Source organism: Protopterus annectens, chromosome 10.part0 (assembly GCF_019279795.1).
Source record: "Protopterus annectens isolate FY-2018-M chromosome 10.part0, PAN1.0, whole genome shotgun sequence".
Lineage (NCBI taxonomy): Eukaryota > Metazoa > Chordata > Ceratodontiformes > Protopteridae > Protopterus > Protopterus annectens.
The window spans coordinates 154722341-154737123 of record NC_056744.1 but is presented as its reverse complement, the minus strand read 5'-3'; the positions used below and the strand labels follow the sequence as shown (position 1 = coordinate 154737123).

Here is a 14783-nt window from a genome sequence, read left to right as displayed (position 1 = left end):
CATTCTTAATTGTATGCAGAATATTAGACTTAATCCAGATAAGAATGAGGCAATGATCATTCATGTTACTGACAAGTCCTCATGTATCTCATACCAAAAATTACCTATGGTGGTAACACTGAAATACATACCCCAAGTTCAGAGTCTGTGTATTATTTTAGATTGATGGCTGACTTATGAGGACTGGGTTTCAGCTATTATTAAAATTTTATTTTTATCTTCTAATTAACCCCGCCGAGATTATTTTATTCCTAAACAAGATTTGTCCTTTGGTGGATGTTTTCATCTCTGCTTGTCTACAAAATTATCTTATGGTTTACACTATCTCATGGCATAATTATTAGGGTGCTGAGACTCAGATTAGGAGAAAACCTCAGGAGGAACTAGCTTGTTTAATTTCTAAAATGCCATAGTAAGAACTGCATGACCTATAATAGAGTAAAACTTTCTGTAGTACTAAACCTTTCTTCTCTCTCTGTAACTGCCTTGAAAAATAGAGAGCGAATATATGAACGTGTGCATGTAGTCTGTATCCTCATTTGCAACATTTGTAGAATGTCAGTTCATTCCACCATAATGTTATTCCATTTAAAGACTTTTTTTTATGTTTGAATGAGATTTTTACTGCTCACATTGGTTTTCTTCTTCTCATTTAGCTAATCTTTGTTCTTGAGTTTTCCTTTTACTAGCTGCTTTCTTGCTTGTACATATGGCTCCTGCACATATAATGCTGTGGGTTATTCTCAGATTTCTGGCATATTGCTCTGTTCTTTCCTTTCCTCTTTTCAGATTGCACCTCACTCTATACCTTTACTCCTTGCACATATCTCAGATACAAGCCATTAAAGAAAGAGCAGTTGTCCTAAGATGGTTTCAGTCATTTAGTGCAAAGCAATGTCTGTCTTGTGTTCCTAATTTTGCTTATTGCAAACCGCTATTTCCAGCATCCAGTTACCTATAGTTAGTATATCTGAGGCAGATTCTTGTTTAGTAATACAAGTGCTATCTTTTGTATGGATCTTCAGGTGTTCATTGTGTCTCACAATGGACAATAAGGTATGAGAGAGTGTGCAAGGCATGTGTGTTATCTCAAGCCAAGTGGAGTTGTGAGACATGAATCCGAAGTGTCCCATCTAGCAATAACTGTGCCATATATGCCTCCCCCCAATTTCTTATTGCTACTTGAAAAGTCACATTTTTGTTATATTTTAACAGTTTAAGTAGTAAAGATTGTAGAATATCATATTGTATTCTTTACTGTAATGTAAATTAGTCCTTAAGTTTCACTGTAGCTGAAACTGATTATTTTGCTATCATTGCATTAATGACACTTTCAAAAAAAGCTGCTATACCCAAATCTGCAAATACTGTGCTTTCCTGAAACTGAATGTGCTGTCATTTTCACAAGCTTTAATATTTAAAATGATAATTGACATAATGCATTGTGGAGACGTACACTAAATTTAGGCAGGGAATACTGTTTTTCATTTCATGGTATGTTTGCAATTCAAGACAGGCTGATTGCAGGGGACTTAAATTTGTTAGTTATTAAATAAAAAATATAATGAATGCCTTTTCTTTTTGTAGATTAAATATATCTAAATGTGTTCCCTGTTAGCTTAAGCCAGATTTACGGGTCTGTATTAGAACATCGAAATTTCACAATTTCGAATGTTCTAATATCGACCCCTATTCAGCGAACGCTGAAAATAGCAAAACAACAGAAAAACAAATTTTTTCCTAGGGAAAGAATTTGGTTGTCCATTTCTGTCGTTTCGCTATTTTCAGTGCTTTGGTGGAAAGTTACAGGTCGGGTTCAGGTAAGTGTGTGATTGGGGACGGGTTAGGTGAGTTAGGGTTAGGGCGCTGGTGAGGTGAATGTGCGATAGTGACAGACCTTAGGGTTAGGGTTTGGGTTAAGGTAAGTGGATAATTAGTGGTGTTTGTACAGTTTAGTGTAGGGTTAGCTGTAAGATTTTAGGTGTATGTGTGTGGATTGCTGTTTGTTTGGTGTGCTTGTGTTGTGTGTATGTGTTTTGGAACAGGAAATTTTTTCCTCTGCATGTTCGATGTTGTCAGAGTTCGCTGAATAAGGGTCAATGTTAGAACATTCAAAATTGTGAAATTTCAATGTTCTAATATAGACCCCAGATTTATATACTTAATAAAGTAATGATTTTAAGTTTTTGATTGTTATATGACTTTTGAAATACATATCTTTAAATACGTTCTGTCACAACTTTTTGTGTTGAAAAGCATTTTGTGAAAGTTATTAGTGTAAAATATACACTGATGCCATGTTAAAATTACCTAGAATTTTATTTCTGTGATTTTGAGCTTTTTGTTATGTAAACGTGTTCCCCAAATTTTAAAGGTACCTATCTTAAAGCACTATTTCTTCAGTTGTATTACTGACGCTGTACATTTCCTTCCTAAGATTTCCTAGCTATGGTTTGGTAATTTCATATTCTGTATAAGAATTCACTTTTCTTGATTACACATTTTCGAAAACTACTTCATGAGAGGTGTTCCGTAAATGGGAGAGCCATAAATAGCATGCAGCAAGCAACACAAAGGGCCAAAGTAATGAACATAGCAGTTACAAGAAAGCCATTACTAAATTAGATTCAGCCATGTCCATAAGTATTTCTGGAGAAAATGTTCACAAAACCCATCATGAAACATACCATGCAATGTTCTAAGTAATGCAGTACTTATAATGTTGACATTTCAATAACTCCTCTGTAATGAAAAATGGAAACATTTGAAAAAATCCTTGGAGGAGAGACTGGACTGTGTTCAGTTTTGATTTGATCATATCCAGAAATAGACTAATTGAGAAAAAAATAACATTTTCCTGACCTAAGAGTTTGTTTCTTTTTCTTTTTTTGATTACAACCTGTAGTATGGCTTCTTTATTTTTCTTTATTTTTTTTCTTATTTAGGATCTTAGACTTTAGAAGGGTCCCTCCTGTTGCAGGTAGGAGTATAAATGTCACCAAGGAAATAAGGGAAGTTGCAACAAATGAAGAACTGGAAAGTGTTTTCTTCATCTCTCCAGGTAAAGTAACATGGGTGCTGTTTTCATTGTTTATATTTTCCTAGCATTTATATTATTTTACTAGTGTTCAAACTGTTTCCTAAATGCCAAATTGGACCTGCTTTGTGTGACCACAACATGAATTTCTGAGTTGTAGTTCAGAAAACTGTTGGAGATCTATTTGATTATGTTTTTTTTTTTTTTTTTTAAGACTAGGCCTCAGGGCATTTCTGTTGACATACGGCTAGAGCCCTGAGTACAACTCAGGTGAAACAAGTTTAATTAGAGGCACGGGCATGCACTGTAGTTGATTGGAGGAAAATGAGTGAACAAGCTCAACTTGCTCATCTCTCTCTAGGGTGATGAGTTGTGCACATTTTAGGGCACAGAAAAATACACTGTTTTACCCAGTGGAGGCAAGAGTAATGCAGAGACGGTCATCTTTGAGTTTATATCATATGTGGAAGTGAGTGACAGTCCTGTGTATTCCCTTACACCCATCTTTTGAGCTTACATCATTTGTGGAAGTGAGTGACAGTCCTTTGTGTGCCTGTAAGCCCACCTTTGAGTTTACATAATTTGTGGATTTCAGTGACAGCCCTGTGTACTCCCTGTGCACCCATCTTTGAGTTTATATCATTTGTGAAAGTGAGTGACAGCCCTGTCTATGCCCATATGCCCATCTTTGAGTTTGCATCATTTGTGGAAGTGAGTGACAGTCCCATGTATGCCCATACACCCTTCTTTGAGTTTGCATAATTTGCGGAAGTGAGTGACAGCCCTGTGTATGCCCATACACCCTTCTTTGAGTTTGCATAATTTGCGGAAGTGAGTGACAGCCCTGTGTATGCCCATCTTTGAGTTTACATCATTTGTGTAAGTGAGTGACAGTCCTGTGTATGCCCATATGCCCATTGCACTTCTCCAAGGAAGAGTGCTGCCTGTGCATGTGTGGACTCTTTGGATGGTGGTACCACTCTTGGTTCTTTCACCCCTAGGGGGAAAAATGGGTCAATGATAACTTGCCCAAAGGGAACAAACAGGCCAATTGAGCAGCCAGGGGGTGGTTCACTGGTCAATGCGTGACCAGAGCAAAAATAAAAAAGTAATCTAACATTCTTTCTACATGTTTTACTGGCAATACACTGAATTAATTTCTATAAAATGTCAGTGCTGGAAGAAAGTATTTTTGTTAATAGGTGTAGAAAGAAATTCTAGTGTCGTACTTATAATAAAGAAATGCTGTGCACTTTTCAAAAGCTTCTGTACTCCCTTTCTGCTTGAGAAATGCACACATCTTATCTGTTTACTTCCCCCATTAAAAATTATCTTGCCAAACATAAATTGTAGACAAAATACTTGTTATTAGATAAGTACAGTTTCCTTTTCATTACTTATTAAGTGTTCAATAGTGAAGTACCATACAGTTTATGAGTGGCAGTAAAAAACTGTACTTGTGACTGCACAGTGTACGGTGAGCTAAACAAAAACATTGGTATTGTGATGCCACATGCATTTCTAATGCAACGTGTACATATGACTACTATAATACAGTAAACTACAGTGCCACATTCATCTTTAGTTTAGTGAGGATGCCTGGGTGTGACACAGCACTGTTAATTTAATGCCACACTCACTACCAATACAGAATGTGAATGTGTGCCTGTTTATACCATAACACTGTAATTGCAATGACACATTAATTTGTAGTTTAGTGAGTACACCTAGCTATACCACAGCACTCTAGTGCCACATACAATCCTATTGCCTGGTTGTACCACAGCACTGGTACTGCAGTGTCATCGTCACTCAGTGCAGTGAGTACACCTGGCTGTACCATAATACTGTCACTATAATGCCACATGTGATCCTGTTGCAGCAAATAAGTCTGGTTGCGCCACAGCATTAGTGCTGCAATGTCATATTGACTAAAAGTGTAGTGACTATAACCAGCTATTTCATAATACTGTCACTGTAATGTCACAATCAATACTAGTGCAGTGAGTAAGCCTGGTTGTGCCACAGTACTGGTACTACAATGCCCCATTCACTCAAAGTGCAGTGAGTATATTCCAATACCACAGTCATTCATAGTGCAGTGAGTGCATCTGTCTGTACCATAACACTGTCACTGTAATGCCACTTGTGATCCGATTGCAGTGAGTAAGCCTGGCTGGGCCCCAGCACTGGTACTGCAACGCCACAGTCACTCATTGTGCAGGGAGTATGCCTAGCCAAATGCAGTGCTGGTACTGCAATGCAGCATTCACTCCTAGTGCAGTTAGTGTATCTGGCTTTACCACAGAACTGGTATTGCAGTGCTACATTCACTCATAGTGCAGTGAGTACATGTGGCTTTAACACAGCACTGTCACTGTAATGCCACAGTCAATCCTATTGCAGTGAGTGAGCCTGGTTGTGCCATAGCATCAGTACGGCAATGACACATTCACTCAAAGTAGAGTGAATACACATATCTATATCACAACACTGTCACCGTAATGCCACTTTTGATCATACTGCAGTGAATAAGCCTGGTTGTGCTACAGCACTGGTACTCCAATGCCACTTTCACTGATAGTGCATTGATTACTCCTGGATGTATCACAGCACTATAAACGTAATGCCACAGTCACTCATAGTGCATTCAGTACACTTGACTATGCCACAGTGCTGGTACTCTAATGGTTTAACAAGTTGCCTTGGTATGTGACATCATTAGCACTACAATGCTTTAGTCATTTCTAAGTATAAAAAAGTATCTCTTCACATTGTAGCACCAGTAATTATTCTCTGTCTCTGTGATTCTGGAAGACAAAGTCTGACTAAAGCCTTGATGACCTGAGATTGACTAGTTGCCTGGGCACTGGAAGATGAGGAATGAGTGGCTTACCCTAGCTCACTCATCCTGGGGGGGTGGGGGAGTTGGTGGTTCCAATCAGCTTATTCCTCCATGCAAGTGAAGGCTTGTACATTCACAATGGTCATAAGAAGTGAGCTTGATGATCCCAAGCTGATGATGGTAACAGGGTGGTTGTGTGTGAGAACACACATTTGCCATGAGTAATGCATAGCACACCCCAACTACCTCACAGGTGGTTAATATTAGCCATCAAAAGATGAGGTCACTTCCATTAAGAGAGAATATCCTAAAGGCTTCATATATGTGATCTCTCTTTGTTTCTCAAATGGGAGGAAAAGGTGGACCAATTTATGCAGGGCTTGATGGGCAGTGGGGAAGAAAACAAATACAGTTCCACATCCAGTCATAATGGAATAAGTATTCTTGACTATATTTCAGGGAGGGAAGGAAGGTATTGACTTGACTTGACACAGGTAAGGAGTTCCAGGTCTTAGCAACGTAGTGCAGACAATGACCAGCAAATTTGATAGGTTTGTGGACAGACAGGAGTTTTTGGTAATTGGATCACAATGACTGACTGGGAACATAATTGTGTAGAATGTTTAGTGTTGGACAAGCAGATGCATTCTGGATAATTTTATAGGTGGTGAGAAGCTATGTATATGTTAATTGATAGGGTGAATCTAACCCGTTTAGGCATTTTAGTGCTATACGTTGTTAGGTTCTAAAAGGGGTATTTGTTGCAAATTTAGCAATTTATAGTATTGTTCAAATTTTGATTTTTGTGAAGCCTGAATGTTAGTAAGCATGGGAGTGTCATAAAGAATTGTGGGGAGGAGATAGGCAGTGACAAGTGTAGCTTTACTTGCTTTCATGAGAAAGTTTTTGGCTCTATAAAGCATCCCTACTTTTTGATGAGTTTTTTAATGCAATTTTGTATATCCAGGTCAAATTTAAGATTATCATCCCTAATAATTTGGTATGACAAGTGACTTCAGTGGTTGTATTATCAAGGGAGAGGACTTTCCTTTTATGAGAGAGTGATTTGGGGAAAAAAGCAGTAAAAAAGTAGCAGGTTTTTACTACAAAAACAGTCCCAGCTGAAGATGGTAACCGCAAAACAAACACCAAAAAAAACCCCAATTCAGCACTTTAAAGGAAACAAGGAAACATCGTAGTAAAATACACTTTAGCATAAAAACACTTTTATTTTCCGCTTTCATCCAAACAAGGACTTCATCAGAATAACAACTCTAAAACACAATGCTATTTAAAGAAAACCCACCCAATAGCAGTCAGTAACAAATAAAATACATAATTGACCAATCACATTATTTAAAACACATACTAAAAAAAATCAATGTCAAACACTTTTAGTTAACTTTAATCTTCTTCCCTTCAAAAAAACAGTTCATATTAACATGTTTAAGGCCAGGTGTCTTGTTCACCCCAAGTTTAATTTTCCACAGTGTTCCTTTTTGTTCCACTTTGTTCCTGAAGTCACCTCTCTTAAGTCTAAGGGAACTGCCTGTACCACAATAAAGAGAAACTTCTTGAACTTAACACAAGCTTGCAAGTGTTTAAACAAGGCATTATTTTCATCCTTAGAGTTAATGGCATATAAATGTTCTCTAATTCCCACTCCCAAACTCCTAGTTGTCGTGTCTGTATAGTAAGCATTGCAACTGGAGCATATGCTGACACATACAACCCCGCTAGACTTACAGGTGAAGACTCCAGGAATAGGGATAGTGGATGTAAGATGATCTAAAGCAAGATAAGGTCCTTCCAAAATATATCGGCAAACATTGCAGTCACCACACTTATACATCCCCTTCATTTTATTCCCACTGTAAAAACATAAGGCCATTTTACTATTTTAATTTTCTAACATCTTTAAATTATAGTTGTTTCTATAAATAAACTTAGGACTAGGGCTAGTACATGAAATCAATTCGTAATGGGCCCCTAAACCCTTCCAGTTATCAAAAATGACAGACCCAATGCTCTCACTATCCACAGTCATATCAAGGCTACACATAATGCCACCTGCATGAAAGTTACACTCGTTCTTAACCAAGGGCTTCAGAAGAATAGGAAAATATAGATTGTCCCTTATAGACTTAACATCCCCAGCCTTAGCTTTCAAAAAACTATAATTAAAGCTGCTATCTGCAAACAAAGAAATAAGGGTCCGTACCTCTTTATCAAATTCGTCATCAGTAGTTAACCTAGAAGCCCTGATAAATTGTCCCCTGGGGATATTATTAATCATAAATGTGGGTGATTGCTCTGGAAATGCAGATAGTTATTACTGAAGGTGTCCTTTCTAAAACTTTTACTCTCCATCAAACCTTTCACATCATTCTACATAAGTTGGATGTGTAAAAACTTAACATTCAACCCACATTGACCTAAAGTAAATCTCAAAAAATTGGAATTCGTATTTAAGTATTAACAAAATAATTAGCATCAATTTCTGTACCATGTAAAATCAAAAATAAATCATCTACAAAATGACAAAAGTAAACCACTTTGAATTTAGAAATGAGGGGGGCCAAGACCTCATGCTCCCACCAGCCCAAAACCAAACTGGCATAGGTGGGTGTGGCTGCATAGTCCACGGCAACCTCTCTAACTTGCTTATAAATACTTTTGTTGAACATGAAATAATTATTATTTAATAACACATCTAAAAGAAGACAGCAGTAATTAATATCTTTCTTATCCAGTTTCGAAAGTAAATTTAAGTAATTCCTAACATACTCTATACCAAGTCATGCAGAATACAAGTGAAAAGGAAACAAACATAAATAGTGAGAAAGACATTGTTTTGGCTACAAAATACATAGCTAGAAAAAAAAACTTTCTAAGCTTCTCTAAAAAGTCCCAAGAATCTTGAACATAACTGGTTAAACTCTGGACAGTGGGATTTAATATAGAATCAGTCACTAAAGAGGTGTACCTTCTGTGGTGTAACCAGGGGCAAAAACAATCGGTTGAAAAGGGGGGTTGCTGACATCTTTATGTATCTTATGTATCTTGGGTATCCCAAAAAGGGTACCTAGTAATGTTTTTTTTGATGAATAAAAAGTTGTACATATCTATATCAATGGAATCATCCAACTATCGTGTAAAAAATTCTGAATGTTCTTATAACAATTGTGAACTTCTTTTACAGACACCTTCAAATATTCATCAGTATTACTTAACATTAACTCCATTGCCTGCCTGAATATATTTATTTTTGTCCATTATAATGAGACCCCCACCGTTATCGGCCTTCATAAATCTGATGTCATGCATAGACTATAATTCTCTCAAAGCTGCCATCTCACAATTATTAAGATTAAAGTAACTAGATTTAGTTTTATTCAAAAGATTCTTTTTCACATAACTGTTCAAACACATGTAACATATTAGTTAGTGTAGGATTATAGGTAGATGGTTTGATGAAACACTTTTTAAAAAAAGTGGACGTTTCAATAAAAAACTGAGATTTAACTTTCGAGTAAATTCCTTCAAATATAACAATGTTCAACCAATATATGTCCTCCTTGTAGGATGATGTTCAAACCTGTTTTCAAAACACCCAGTTGAGAAAAAGAGAAGACTTTGGAGGATAAATTAAAAATCCTAGGACAGTACCTTAGTCACCCCTTATGCATTAGTGCTGTTGTTGTTGCTGTTTTTGAAAAAATCCCGTTTCTTTGTGACGGAGAAAATCTTTTGGTTGAGCTCTTAAAGGAACGCCTTCTTTATTGACCCCATTAGGAGAATAAAAGGGGAGTTCAAAAAACTCATTGGAACCTGTTCTAACTTCATTAATTTTGGAATTTCCAGTTACATTACCTCTATCAGAGGTACAACTTTCAACTTGTTTGGATGAAACGCTTCCTGCTTCATTAGACATAATTACGTTAGCAGGAATATTACAGTTCTTGCTGGTTAAACATGTAGTACCTAAATTCCCATTCCTGTTATTAGTTTTATTATTACGAAAGTATCAAAGTGGGAATAGGCAGCACTGTCTCTGGTTAATTTCTTGATTTTACAAGAAGTAACATTTTTTTCAAAATACAGCATGGATAACATCATTATAAAGATAATTCCAGTCACATAATCCAACCATTAACCAGTGGGCTTTCTAATCTAGCTGAAGCACTTTCTCTTTAACATCTTGAATTAAGGCATTGTTATGCTAGTAGTCACAACAGTTCCAAACCACTGTTATTAAAAAATTACGTTAAAATATTGAAAAATCGATCTGAACCAACAAGACCATTGGGCCATTAAAAAAAACAAAGACCCTTTGGTACTATACAAAGACTTCTTTTTCTTTTTTTCTCAAGGTACCTACTACATTCTATCTAATGACTAAGCGTATTTTTATCTTCTGTTGGCTCACTATATTCTAGAGTAGCTTGAAACTCTTTCCCACGCTGTAGTATTTATGTACAGTTTTATAGTCTTTTTAATGCATATTATCATAGTATTTATGTACAGTTTTAGTCTTTTTGTATTAATGCAGCTTATTAGGACAATTGCAGCCTAACTGTTATACCATCACACAGTGCATGTTGTCTGTTTTTTCCTCTCTCTGAATTTTTGAACTACAGAACTATTGTTTATTGCATTGTTTTATTTACTGCAGAAGGAATATACTGTTTTTTGCATTGTTTTATTTTTTTTTTCTCTACTACATTTTAGCCTTATCATAGGTCTTATTCTTCGTCGCCCTGTTGTTACCTGCATTGCTCCTGTGGTGCATGCTATGAATTTTTTTAGCTTTTGGCTCCAATCTAATCCACCCCCTCTGTATTTTTTTGTAGCTATAGTGGAATTATTGTTATTCCTGCGACTACGCCTGTCATCAAAATAACTTATACCATCCTTGTGGACTCTCCTCTACTCTCATCATCCAGTGTGGAAGTCACCTCTAAATACTCAAAATACAGAATATACACCTAAGTATGTGCCCCGTAGAATTACCAGCTAAAGAACTCAAAGTTTTATAGTGCAAATACTTTGTTTTTGCAGTTTTAACTTGTATCACAGGCTAAAGCAGTGTTTCTTGCCAGTTGCTACAGACTGAAGATGCCAGCAGCCCCATGACCTCTCTGTTTGCCTAATTACTGTCCTCTCCCTATCTACCTCTTCTATACTACCAGTTTTTTATTCCTACCTTCTCTCAACCCAACTCTTCTCAAAATCTCCTCCTATTTACTCCAAGCTCTACCCTCAGCTCATAACTCCCAGCTATAAACTCTACCCCTTTTTTCAATTTCACTACTGATTTCTCCCTACTTTTGAATGCTTAAAGACTTCTCCACTCAAAGCCTCCCTTTCCTTCTTGATTGTTTTTTTTTCTTTTCTTATCTTTTTGTTTCCTTACTCTTACTTCTGCACCCGGGGGCTAGCCTCGCTCCATTCGCCTTTGCTACGCTCAGGTTCTCTCCGCTCCCCTACCCTACCCCCATTCTCACCCACCTCATTACAGTTTCCTTTATTTCATCCACTCCCATCCCTTCCTCCCCATTATCCAATAATTAATCTTTTTGCTGTCAATTATAAATTACTTCACTTCCTTTACCCTCCTTCTACTAACTTAACCTAACCCACTCCCTGCACTCTCTCATCTATATTCACACACACACACACACACACACACACACACACACACACACACACACACACACACACACATACACACACCAAAAAAAAACAATTCTTTCCCATTTCTCTTACTCCTTCTACACTACAATCATGCAACACCTCATCCTTACCTCCTCTTTACTCATCCTCCTTACTTGTCTGTCCTCTTGTCATTCCTACCTGCCATCTCCACCTCTTTTCTCATCTACTTCCTCTATCTCTACTACTTCTTGTATTTTTCCTTCTTTGATATCTCCCCAGCTCTTTTAATCTCCCCAACTATTGTATATGAAAGCTGATCAGACTAGACCCCTTGCCACCAACATCTAAACACAAACCTAAACTACACAAACTACTCCTGTCCTCCATCTTACTGTCTTCACCAGCTAATCTACTTATATCTGGTGACATACACCCAAACCCAGGTCCTTCAACCCCACTCCCCAAACATGTTTCCCCACCTGCTACTACCTCACCTTCTTCTACTTCTGCCTCTAACTATCATCAATCTACTTTGCCTAACCCACGAGTATCAAAAATCCTATCAATATTGTCTCTTAACATTCAGAGTCTAACTAGTAAGATTAGTGAACTACATGCTTGGATCACCCACAAAACCCCACATATACTCTATCTATCAGAAACATGACTTAAACCACACATCTCCAACAAAGAAATCCTCTCACCTGGCTATAATATCTATCACTCTGATAGATTGACCAAAAAAGGCGGTGGCATTGCCATCCTTCCTCCCACCTGGCTATAATATCTATCACTCTGATAGATTGACCAAAAAAGGCGATGGCATTGCCATCCTTCACTCTAACTACCTCAACCTCTCACCTTTCTCCTCAGCTATTCCCGACTTTCACCCTACTGAACTTCTCATTGTAAACTGTCAACTAAACCGACACAAAAAACTAGCTATTGCCTCTGTCTACATACCTCCCGGAAATAACTTGTCCAGCTTAGAGAAAATCCTTTCCTGGTTTTCCCACAATATCCCCTATGAAACCATCATATTAGGTGACATCAATCTTGACTGGTCCAAACCCAAAATAGACTCCCCTCAATTCAGCATAAATCTTCATGGCTACCATCAACTAATAACTTCACCCACCCAATTCCAAAAAAACCCAATATCTAACTCAATAATTGACTGGATTCTCACCAACTGCCCCAACCTGTACCATAACCCTACTACCCTACCTGACCACCTTAGTGACCACTTAGCCACCTCTGTCCTCAGGTATACCTCTACCCTCCTAAACCTAGTTCATTTATAGAATGCCGTAAACTTTCTAACTTCAATGTAACTGAATTTAATTCCATCCTCTCCACAATTGACTGGTCCTTTCTGAAACATATCTCCCTAGATGATGCAGTAAATACCTTCAATATACTATTCCTGAATACCCTAAACTCCCTAGCCCCCTCAGAAAAGTTAGAGTAAAATCATACCATGCCCCCTGGCTTTCCAAAGGCACTAAATCTCTCATGCTCCAAAGAGACAAAGCATGGAAAGCCCGAATCAAATCAAAGCACCAACCACTATATCACAACTATAGAAGCCTCAGAAATATAACTAAGAAACGTATCCACCTTGACAAAAAGTCCTACTTTACCTCTGCTCAACTAAACAGTAATACCAACCCTCGTAATTTCTGGTCAGCCATAAATAAAATTCTATCCCCTGGTCATCCCACTAACCCCTCTCCCTACCCAAATGCATCAAACCAAGAAAGAGCAACTCTCCTCAACTCACACTTCATTAACTCTATCCAGTCACTACTTCCATCTAACACTAACACAACTCCTCTTTCTAGCCCTCCCATTACATCAAATAATAACACTTTCTCCCTACAAACCGTCCCTACCTCCTATATTCAATCTCTTCTCCTTAAGCTCAAACCCTGCTCTCCCTTTACCAGTAACCTACCTCCAGCCTTCCTTAAACTAGCGGCCAGCTCCATAGCCCTCCCAGTATCTATTTTAATCAACAGGTCCATTCACGAATCCACTGTACCTTCCTTATGGAAATCTTTCTATACTGTTCCCCTCCACAAGGGGGGCAACTCTACTGATCCTTCCAACTACCGCCCTATAGCTATCCTATCCCCTCTCTCCAAACTCCTGGAAAAAAGCATACATTCTCAACTTCTCAGTCACCTAACTTAACACAACCTTCTCACTCCAACCCAACATGGCTTCCGACCCAAACACAGCACAACTACTGCCCTTCTGTCCTTTACCCACACTGTTCCTGAAGCCTTAAATAACAATAAACTAACCTCCTGTCTCTTCTTAGACCTCTCCAAGGCATTCGACACAGTCTCCCATCCCCTTCTACTATCCAACCTTACTACTCTAAACCTATCATCCTCTTCCCTCTCCTGGTTCTCTAGCTACTTATCTAACAGACAACTTCCGTAAAATGGCTCTCTTCCTCCTCTCCATTTTTACCCATCCCAACTGATGTTCCCCAGGGCTCCATCCTAGTACCCCTCCTGTTTAACATCTTCACCAACGACCTGCACACATCTTGTAGACTATCCTCCCTCATTCAGTATGCAGACAATTCTACTCTCATCTCCATATCTGATAATATCTCTGAACTTCATACCCTTACTCAACAGACTTTCTTATCTACAGAACGGTGGCTAACTGATAACCCCCTTATCCTCAACCCAAAAAAGACTAAACTCTTAATATTTCTCCCCCACTCATTATCTAATCAGAAACCATCCTTTTCTATTACTTCCTCAAATAACACTGTCATCAAACCTGAAGCTCACACTGAACTGTTAGGAGTCACCATTGACAATGAACTTAAATTTAACTTGCATCGTCTTCAAAGTATAAAAAAGACTAACCTGAAGTTAGGATTACTATATCGTAATAAAAAATATCTAACTGATAACGCTCGACTCACACTAGCACAAGCTGTCCTTCTTCCCTCACTCCTATACGCAGCCCCAATTTTCACTAACATTCAAACCACAACATTAAATAAACTGCAACAAACCTATCATACGATTACAAGATTTATCACTAACTCTTCCTATAATACACACCACTGCCTATCCCTTGCATCACTAAACTGGCTTGGATTCCCTAATGTACTATTATCAACACAACTTCAGATGCCACACTCCATCCTCCACAAACCAACTTCTTGCCCTGCTCTGTCTTCCATCATCTCTACCTACACCCCTTCTCACACCC

At 38.0% G+C, this 14783-nt stretch overlaps 1 protein-coding gene across 1 annotated transcript in view; it reads left to right on the top strand.

The window, feature by feature from the left end:
- Positions 1 to 14783, top strand: part of FAM20A (FAM20A golgi associated secretory pathway pseudokinase) — a 1212293-nt gene that overhangs the window by 980425 nt on the left and 217085 nt on the right. The window contains exon 6 of the mRNA XM_044085124.1: positions 2946 to 3061. Coding sequence (XP_043941059.1) covers positions 2946 to 3061 — 116 coding nt within the window. The remainder of the gene's footprint in view (positions 1 to 2945; positions 3062 to 14783) is intronic.